The 10,661-nt window shown below is 36.4% G+C and overlaps 1 protein-coding gene across 1 annotated transcript in view; it reads right to left on the bottom strand.

Annotated features, from left to right (window-relative positions):
- Window positions 1-10,661, bottom strand: part of CEP128 (centrosomal protein 128kDa) — a gene marked incomplete at its 3' end in the record, with an annotated part of 56,126 nt that overhangs the window by 28,911 nt on the left and 16,554 nt on the right. The window contains exon 7 of the mRNA XM_010294710.1: window positions 5,778-5,894. Within this exon, the coding sequence (XP_010293012.1) occupies window positions 5,778-5,894 (117 nt within the window). The remainder of the gene's footprint in view (window positions 1-5,777; window positions 5,895-10,661) is intronic.

The following is a 10,661-nucleotide window of genomic DNA, read 5'->3' as shown; positions in this document are numbered from 1 at the left end:
CTTTCCCTAACTTGTTACATTAGCAGCTAGCATGGGTCCGAGTACACTACCTAGGCACGCCAGCCAGGCATTTAAAGACAGACTGCCTAGATATTTCAGTGACAGATATGTATGAGACTTGCTCACGTTCCAAGACAGAGTCAGATTCAAACTACAATCAAAACAGAAACCGTTAGCCACAGGTGGCATAGCACAGAGCCAAGGAGCAAGTATTAACAATGCATTAAAACATCCAGATGGCTCAGAGCACAGATCAAGTTTATGTTTGTCTAAAAAGATCAGAGATAGAGACATGCAAAAAAGAGAATTTTCCATAATGCTTTTGACCATCAGTCTACCCCACACTCTGTTGAAAGTCCACCGGCCTCTTGCACTTTATGGTATGTGCAGTGGGAGGCAAACAGAATCTAAGTATGCAGATGCACGAAGGAAAAAATAATGCCTCCTGGCATATCCAAGTTATTAGCTTAAGACATAACTATAGTCATTGCCTTACCACAGTCAGTGGTTTCAAAATGTTCTGTAAAGATGATTCTGCTCACCTAAAGCGTGCAAAGCATGAACACAGAGACTCATTTCACCAAAATCCATGAAGCCAACCAAGCACAGGAATTAGTAAAGCCATCCAGGACATCCAATGCATATAAAAGCTGTTCAGAGCTCATTTTAAGAATGATACTTGATCTTGTTTTAGAAAATGGATGCAAACAAATAGTACAAGGTGATGGTGTCTTCATGTTCAAAATAAAGCACTGAAGAATCTCAAAGTAGTTTTAGTTTACACAACAAACGTATTTTGCTAAAGCAACCCATATATATGTGTTAGTAGCACTGGCAAGATGACCATATTTTTTCTCCTTTCTAATCAGAATCATGTTTGTGTCAGGAATATAGAAGAAAATGAAGATGTATGATTTGAATGAATTTCTGTTTGCTAATTGCAATTTTCTGATTTGCAGTAATTGCTGTTTAAACAGGTAGTGTTTAAACACACCAATGCACGTTAAGAGTTACATAAAAATGTAGAGAAAATAACTTTTATGCACCTACACACAGCACATACAGACTACAGATTCAAAATAATAACGCAAATTCAGATGTTAAAAACGCAAAATTTTATGTCAAACTTTCTTCATGGTCAGTAAACAACTAGGTACCATCTCAGTTAATAACCGGTCTATTATTATAATAATAGTGCAACACAATAGTTTGCACATCATACAAAAGACAGACAGAAAGACAAGACAGATGAGGGAAAGACTGAAACAAATTTATCACCATGTTCAGTTAGACCCTGAAAACATATAATTTAATTATTGAGATTTAGGAAGATGATTCTCTTAAGATGGTAAAATACTGACAATTAGTGGTCAGTTATGAGCACTGCACTTTCCTTAAAAATAGTAACTACTAACATTTAAACCTCATAATATTTCTTAATTAAAGCAACTACTAATCAAATCCAAAAGTCAAATCTGATTTTGTTTGGTTTGAAATGTATAACAGGCAAAGTAATGAAAAAATTGTCTCATTAAATAGCCAGAAATGCTTTAAATAGCATTTCTTTGTAAATCATTCAGGCCATATTAAATGACAGAACACAGTCCAACACATGCCCTCCCTTCCAGGAAAGCTACTTGGGAAGCATCTTGGAGAAATAAAAGAGGACAGAAAAAGACTTTAATAGAACATTACATCCATGCAATGATGTTATGTTTCTTCAAACTGCAGAAAAAGGCAACTAGCTTCTCCCTATGTTGATTGTATTCATTAAGAGTATTTTCATCTACAGTGTCCCCCATTCTTCGAATGAGTACACACTTGTAGGGATGTACTGAATGAAGAGATCCACCTTCTTCAGTAGCCGGTCCTCAGCATCACTCCATATGTCACATGAGAGAACAACAGAGTGCACGGATGAGACTCTTCCAGACTTGAGAATAGCATCTGCAATAGCTGAGTACCAAAGCAGCATGAAAGAACATATTTCACAATAAGAAAGAAAACTAGCAAAGTCATATATCGTGTTAAGAAGTTCCTGTTCCTAATGTACAATGTAGCTACAGTTCAACTGTAAGGCAGATCGAGAAATAAGTAAGCTTCCACACTGAAGTTTGAGAATCTCTGTTCTTGAAAATTCTCTCACCTATCAAGCAATCTTTGTAGCAAATGCTACCAAGTAATGGGTGATCAGTAAGAAAAAACTTAAATAACATCAGCTGTTTTACACAAAATCCAATGACTGTTACTAGAATTTTTTTTTAATAATTATCTTGTAGACTTTGCTTAAATTGCTTACTTAAAATACAGGATTTAAAAAAAAAAATCATAAAAAATGGTGTAAACTACTGAGTTTTTCTAACAACTTTGCTAAGAGTTCTTTAAAGCCAAGCTTAATTTTGTCTATAGTACAGAAAAATAAAAAAACTATGTTAGCAAACTACATCAAACAATTACACTGATGCAAGTAATGATCAACAAGCCAACTACTACCCACCTTCAAAATACATTGCTGAAATAACAGCCTTTTTAAACTATTCATATTCATAGATTTTAAATACTTCATAGTCATAAATTACATTATACATCTTATTTGGTTTGCCAGACTGAATCTATTCATCTGTAGCACCACATACAAAGAACAAAATTTGAAAAAATCAAAACCCAGAAGCTCAGAAACTCATAATTGCTACACCCAGTTCTCAGACTGTTTTGGTGTTACATTTTTTTCCTGTTTGTTTTTAATTTGAGATTAGATCAGTTCTAAACTTTTTGCCTCCTTAGATAGTCTCACATTCCTACTTCTTCTATAATTTATATTCCATAGCAAAGTACTTTTCTTAACAAAGCTTTCCCACACAGCAACCTCTCAGGACGATAGTACACAGAGAGGCAGTGTATACAGGATCCAGACTATTTTATTCTCAAAAACAAGTGTTTTTCAAAAGGTAGGGTGCAAGGTGGTCCGATTTGCCAATGTAAGAGCTAAAGAGCTCAGCCACCTGTTCAAGAGATGTTGAATCATTCCTGATAAATACAAACACCATCCAGAAGTGAGATCATTTTCTACCTAGAGAAGGATGAATTAACATGAAAGTTCAGTGGGGAAGGAAGATGGGACAGCTGGATAGAAGCTTGTAAGAAAGGTCTTAGATCTAAGGACCTCACCAATATTGGAGTCTAAAGACATCTAGCATGTAGAAAGTTGCAACTCTGTCACAAAAATGTTTTCCAAGCTATGAGACAGCTATGAGAGAAGTAACAGCAGCAAGAGGACATACTGGTAGCGTAATGGAAGTCTGTGTTTCAAGGGCAATACTGTCTCCATATTCCTCCGTAATCTGTCACAGAAAGATTGCCTAATACCTACTGAAAGAATCTCCCTTCTACACCTGTCATGTGACACCACCAGGTTCTATTTTGCATGTTAAAGGTTAGATGCTCCTGAAAAATCCATAATTCAATGCAACAGGTGTAAAAATCTATGTTTTATTAGGATTTTCAAATACAGTGACAAGAATCCAGTCCAAGAAATGCAGAGTCAGGACTGAGATCAGCCACTCAGAAAGATGATTTGGAGATATGAGCCCCTGCTTCAAGAATGTGATTCTCCTCCAAATAGCAGCAGCTATGAATGTATGGCATGTGGAATAAGCCTGTTCCAGTCAGTACTGGCTCTGAATTTTGGCTTGCGCAAATTCCTAATAGTAAAAAATTACCAAGCAGACTAATAGGTCTTGAGCTTTCCTGTAAACTGAGAATGAGGACTATATATCAAAGTTTTGAACAGTGATGTAAAAAAAAACAAACCACCAAAAACAAAACCAAAAAAAACACACAAGAAAAAGAAAGATAAATATCTTTTAAATGGAAAGGGACCCCTTGTGAAAAATAATTTACAAAAATATATATGAAACAAAATTTGCAGGAGAAAGGAGATTAAAACATCTTCATCTACAGCTGGACAGCTTAGGGGAATGGAAGGTCAGTGATGTACTTAGTATCTCCTATTCATTTCACATGAAATTCAAGAGATGAGCTACTAGGAAAAAAGGTATCCAGACTCATGATCACATAGCCAATCATATGAAAGGGTTTGAAATACATTTGAAATCATTCACTTGGATTCAAGTGTTGCTGGTGAGGGGTGTGGAGAACAAGTCTTACAAGGAGCGGCTCAAGGAACTGAGGTTGTTTAGCCTGGAGAAGAGAAGGCTGAGAGGAGACCTTATCGGTCTCTACAACTACCTGAAAGGAGGTTGTGGCGACGTGGATGTGGGTGTTGGTCTCCTCTCCCAAGTAACTAGTGATAGGACGAGAGAAAATGGCCTCAAGTTGCGGCAGGGGACGTTTAGATTAGATATTAGGAAAAATTTCTTCACCGAGAGAGTGGTCAAGCATTGGAACAGGCTGCCCAGGGAGGTGGAGGAGTCACCATCGCTGGAAGTGTTCAAAAAAACATGTGGACGTGGCACTTCAAGATATAGTTTAATGGACATGGTGGTGTTGGGTTGATGGTTGGACTTGATGATCTTGAAGGTCTTTTCCAACCTTAATGACTCTGTGATTCTAAGGAAACCATGGCAGTGTCAATGTATCTTTACAGGTACAAGCCACTATCCCTTTAAAAGGATAAAAAAAGATGGTTCCAATCTGTAGATAACACTATTAAATGACACCAGCTGATTTCATAAAGCATCCCTCTATCGGACTGAAGGCACAACCAAAGAATCTAGAAATGGACGTAGGCATATTAAAGAGCAATGAAAACTGTAATAAAGCACTCTATTTCTTTTCACCCACTAGGACATCAATAGGGAAAAAATGAGAGAGTAACTCTTTCTGAAATATTAGCAGAGCACTACAAGCAGTTTGATAAACATTACTTTTTATCTATACCAAAAGAGTATTTTATCTTCTGAAACATGACCTTTTTGAAGAGTTTCTAGCCTTATGTGAAATAAAAAGCATCAATTTAAACTAAGGTTCCTCAATATTACTGCAGAGCATAGAACAACTGCCTTCCAAAAAGCATGTACACTGCTCCTAATATTAAAAGTGAAAAACAAGGAATTGCACATTTCTTCAACTATAGTATTCTATTGCATAGAGTTAACATCACAAACTATATCTTAAGGTGAGTAAAATAAAGAGTTACAGTATGTTAAGACACCGATTTTCCAAACAGCCGTAAAATCAGAAACAGAGATATGTATTTTTTATACATTTCCTAAAACGAGCAGGAAAAAAAAGCTACTAGCTATCTCCAATTTTAATTCATAATATAAACATGTGTATTTGTCTCCTAAACAATATTTTATACTTCAGATACAGTTGAATGAAATAGTTTGAAAAGCAGTAAAAAGCTGCCTGGCCACTAAAGTGCATTTGATTGCTTGTTGAAATAAATCAAAAATAAACTGCTCACTACAAGCAAAGTTTACATTTTAGAAAACAAAATGTTTTAATTGAGGTAACTCAGCTAACAACTTGATTTTGTTTGTTTGAGGGTTGAGGGAGGGCATAGGAGATGGGTTATTTTAGAGAATGTTTGTGCCAGTTACCAAAAAGGTCTAAACATAGACAAGACAGTATCATGAAGAACAGAGACTGTACTTGTTACCACCTGATCACCAAAAAAAGCAGAGACACACTGATACAGTTAAAAAAATGTGCCAAAGATATGAGCACTTCTGCCAGTTTAACATGTACAGAATCACAAATGCAGCACCTTCCTAACTTAATTCTGAATACAAAGGAAGTTTTCATCAGCATACCTCTTGTAATTGAAGAGACATATGTCCCAGTTGGTCCTGGCGCCTTTCTACAAGCTGTCTTTCAGCACGCATTTCTTGTTCTATCTCCTGAAGTCTTCTTTCTACCCGTTCTGATACCTTCAAAAGGGGAAAAAAAAACAACACCCTGCAGGAAATTAGTGTGTCTTTTACCACATATTAAGATAACAACGGCAAAAAAGGTAAATAGAGTATGTGGCAGAAAGAAGATAGAACACAACTTCTGTTTTATTTAGTAAGATTTAGAATGGTATAGAAAATAACTAGATAGTTATAGCAGTTAAGTACTCTGGAAGTATTCAAGCAGAGAACTGACCTGCTATCTTGCTAGCAACATCCTCCTTTAGGTTTGCATATTTCTCTCCACAGTGGCAGTACTACTCAAGTACTCTACTTATTGAGTGCTAAATATCTCAATATCAAGCTTGGTGCGGCCTAACCTGAAGCTGCAATACAAAAAAAAAATCTTAGCTTCTCTACTACAGGCCTGATTAACCTCTGAAGAGTAATTTCTTTCACATCTCCAGACTGTAAAACAGACCAATGTTTGCCCCTCTCATACTTTGAAATCTGTGAGTGAGAAATAGTAAACAAGAGCTAAGTACATGAGAATGACTGTAACAGCACAAAATAATTACATCGCTTTAAGACTTTTCCCCAATATTTTGTGAATCCATGTACAAACTAATACAAATAACTCTAGTTAATTTGTTAAAGCAATTTGGATTATAAACACAGTTATTCAACCTTAAACTACAATACCAGAACTACTTTATTTTTGCCTTTCAAGCTGCTAGCAGACAGCACCCTCTCGTGGGCAGCAAATTAAATTTATATTGTCAAAGTTGAAGATTAGCAAGGAAGATATTTATGTATCGTTTCCTCCCTACCTTAAAACTAATTATTTTAAACAATTACTACAGACCAATGTATCTATTACTGAATGGTATTTAGATAAAGACAGAAAGACTCAAAATACTATTCAGCTACTAGTTTCTGATGTACGTAGAGGGGAACAAGCTTTCATCTGTACTTTCACCATTAAGTACGCTTCCACTAGCACTAAGCATATGTGTGGATCAAAAATTTTAACATGAGCAACACAGTTGTGTAGCAACAGAAACTAATTGAGGTTACGTTTATATTCTGGGCTTCATGAGTACATCATAAGTACAACATAAGTGTTCAAGAAACGTGTGGATGTGGCGCTTCAGGACATGGTCTAGGGGACATGGTGGCGCTGGATTAATGGTTGGACTTGATGATCTTGAAGGTCCTTTCCAACCTAGTGTTTCTGTGATTCTGTGATTTCTGTGATCAGGTTTAAAGAATGAAATGGTCTTTTTCTTTACAACATAATACATACGTTTGAAAACACTTCTTGTCTGCGCAGCCAGATGAATAGTCAGCTTACAATTTAGAATTTTGTATTTTCTCTTAAAACCATCAAGAGATGCTCAAAAAATGTACTGCATCATTCACGTTTGTTTTGACAACTACTATTTAGTGTTACTTTTAATAATACACAAAATACTACAGCTAACAGAACCAACAATACTATATAGCAGGAACAGAACATAACGCGTTGTCATTAAACTTGTTATATCTTTGCTGAAAACTGGGAAATACCTGTCATCCTTTTCTCCAGATACATCTAAAGTACACAAAGAAAACAAAGTCATGTTTTTGCACTTAAAAAAAAAATCTTGGCTACATGTTTCTGAAAGCAGAAGCTCTCTAAGCTATCTCACACATCTTTTTCAAGTGAAGTTAAGCAAGAAAACACTAAAGCTATTGAGAAAGAAAATGTGTAATTTAGACTTGGCAAAAGATCCAAAAGTAACACCACCCCCAAAGACGATATTCAATACGAGACGTCAGTAACTTCCTCCCTGATGCAAGTCTAGTTCACTGCAGATGACATGACGCGAGGCAAGCACTAGGCAAGCTTCAGATTCCTGCAAACTTCAGATTTCTGCAAATTATCAGTAATGCAGAACAAGTAAGAAAGTAACCTTTTACTAACTACAAGGTATCAAGTGGTTTGCCTTGCCTCTGACTTCTTTCAACTCCTTCCAGAATACAAATGTTACCTTATTTCTAACAAGGTATTGAAAAAGATGCATTCATTATATTTACCGGGTGCACAGAAATTTCAGAGTTACAGAATGTGCTAGTTTTGGCTGGGATAAAGACAGTTTTCTTCATAGTAGCTAGTATGGGGCTGTGTTTTGGATTTGTGTTGAAAACAGTGTTGATAATACAAGGATGTTTTCATCATTGCTGAGCAGGGCTGACACAAAGCCAAAGCCTTTTCTGCCTTCTCACACCTCCCCACCAGCGAGTAGGCTGGGGCTGCACAAGAAGTTGGGAAGGGACACAGCTGGGACAGCTGACCCCAAATGACCGAAGGGATATTCCATACCACATGTCATCATGCTCAGCATATAAAACCGGGGGAAGGAGAAGGAAGGGGGAGGTAGGGCGATGTTCAGAGTGGGGGCATTTGTCTTCCCAAATAACTGTTACACATGACGGAGCCCTGCTTTCCTAGAGATGGCTGAACACCTGTCTGCCCGATGGGAAGTGCTGAATTAACTCCTTCTTTTGCTTTGCTTGTATGCATGGCTTTTGCTTTACTTAAAGAGTCTTTATCTCAACCTACGAGTTCTACTTTTTTTCTTCTGATCCTCTCCCCCATCCCACTGCAGGGGGCTATGGGGTGAGCAAACAGCTGTGTAGTTGTTTTAGCTACCTGTCAGGTTACACCACACCACAGACAAACTTCTTTAAAAAAAAAAAACAAAACGAAATAAGCCACCAAACATTTTAATGCTACTTACAACTCATTGGAAGAAAAAAACCCCTCTATCAAGAAACTACAGTTGGTATATATAGTACATCATTAGCTCATATTGTCTGTGCACAGAGCACATAAAGAGGAGGCTGGAAGGTACTTCAAAGGCTAGCAAACTCACTGCTTGTATAAACACATGACCTTTGAGAGAGATATATATAATTTTTCTAAAAATGTATCTAACCTGCTCAAAAACATTAACAGAAAACTTTTACAGCCTTCCTAGACAATTCATTCCATTGCCTCTAAAATGACTTGTTTTTCCTAAAGTACAATTGTAGTCTTCCTTGCTGAATTTTATACCTATTAACCTTGTTCTATCCTCTAAGCCACATCCTCATCCAACGACTGGATAGTGGATTTTGGTTCTGTTTTCCAACATATCTGAAGTCCATCTGCAAATGTAACAAGCATCTCTACATTGCACCATCTAGACTTAATAAAAACTTCAGAGAAAACCAGATCAGGAATACCAACACGCAAAACTCACTTCACTAACTCCTCTAATTTTAACAGTGAACAGTTTACTAGCTACATAGGTATCTGGACAGTTAGGTGTTTATTCTAGACTATATTCAGTCTCACCATATTTTACTGAAAAGCTTATTAGAACAGAATATGAAATTCTGTCTAAAAAAAGCTCAAAAAAAATTGCATCAAGATATAGAAAACTACTGCTTCATCCTTGTAAATTCCTTCTCTGATATGAGTGCAATTTTTCTTGACAAATCTGTGTTGTCTGCTACTTAAGTTTCTTATTTGCTCTTGGACATTTACAAATCAAGTTCTGGAAAAATAAGTCATCTATTTTCCCTTTTTTCAAGATTTGACATTTTCCAATATCCAGGAATGTTTTTTCTAACTCATCCTCACAGTTGTCCATGAATACTCCAAAACAGTCATTAGTGGTTTTAAGATCACTTCAGACAGTTATTTTAGCATCTTAACCTAGCGCAGATAAGCTATCTAAAAATATTTTACATGCCTGACCTTCCCCCCCGCCCAGTATTTTAAGCTGAGGTCTTACACCCCCATTGCTGGTCAATAAATTGCAGCTTAACTTGTTGGCAAATATCAACATTAAAAAGGTGTTAAACAGGAATCAACTTTCTTGGCACACTGTGTCAGTAGTTTCTCCTCTTCTGCAAGGAACAGACCAATTGCTTTGGTCTCCCTGAGAAACAGTAATATATTTACAAGCAAAACATCATTGCTCTTGATGTCTCTTTGTTGGTGCATCCTATTATCTACCACCGCAGCCTTTCCACTTTCATATACTTGCACTATTTTTTATGACTGCTCTTATTGATCTAATTGAGTTTCCACTTTCTGCATTCTTTCTCTTTGTGCCTGAAGTAAATGCAGAGCTTCCAATTCAGCCAAACAGATATATTGCTATACTTCCTACACTTTGTTGTCAACTTTTCCTTTAAGAGGATTTGCACAGAACATGTTAGAATATTTGCCCAATTCTCATTTCCTCCAAACACTGAAATTTTTTCTGCATGTAATCTGTCATTTCATAAATAAAAAAAATTCACAACCTCACAATCTATTCCAAATGTGTATGAAATCACAGAAGACATAGCAAATAAAGAACAAATCTTAGGCTACGAGCAAACTGATTCCTTAAGGCAATCATTTTTTCCATCAAATTCTTGTTCATGTTTTTGGTAAGGTAGAGCTTGGCATACAGAATGGTTGACTATTGGTTAAAGAAAATTGTTTTAGGATAAAGGAATAGGTATCACATTGGTTAACGTCTTCAGAAAGAAAAGTATTTTCTGGTAGGCAAAATGCTTACTATGAAACATGAAATTAACATTAATCCTGAAAAAGAGGATTGAACAACGGAAGCCTCATAAACACTACTTTTAGCCTACTTTATAAAGAACAATACTTAGGAGATTATGGTCTTTCATTTGTGATTCAAATGTTAACCAGTACAGAGCTGTCAAATATGTTTAGACTTTGCGAGGAGTTTCAAGAAAATAAGAGCCTAGACAGAG

The sequence above is a fragment of the Phaethon lepturus genome, unplaced genomic scaffold, assembly GCF_000687285.1.
Source record: "Phaethon lepturus isolate BGI_N335 unplaced genomic scaffold, ASM68728v1 scaffold3019, whole genome shotgun sequence".
Lineage (NCBI taxonomy): Eukaryota > Metazoa > Chordata > Aves > Phaethontiformes > Phaethontidae > Phaethon > Phaethon lepturus.
The sequence above is the reverse complement of the archived record's forward strand: the minus strand, read 5'-3'. Positions and strand labels throughout refer to the sequence as shown.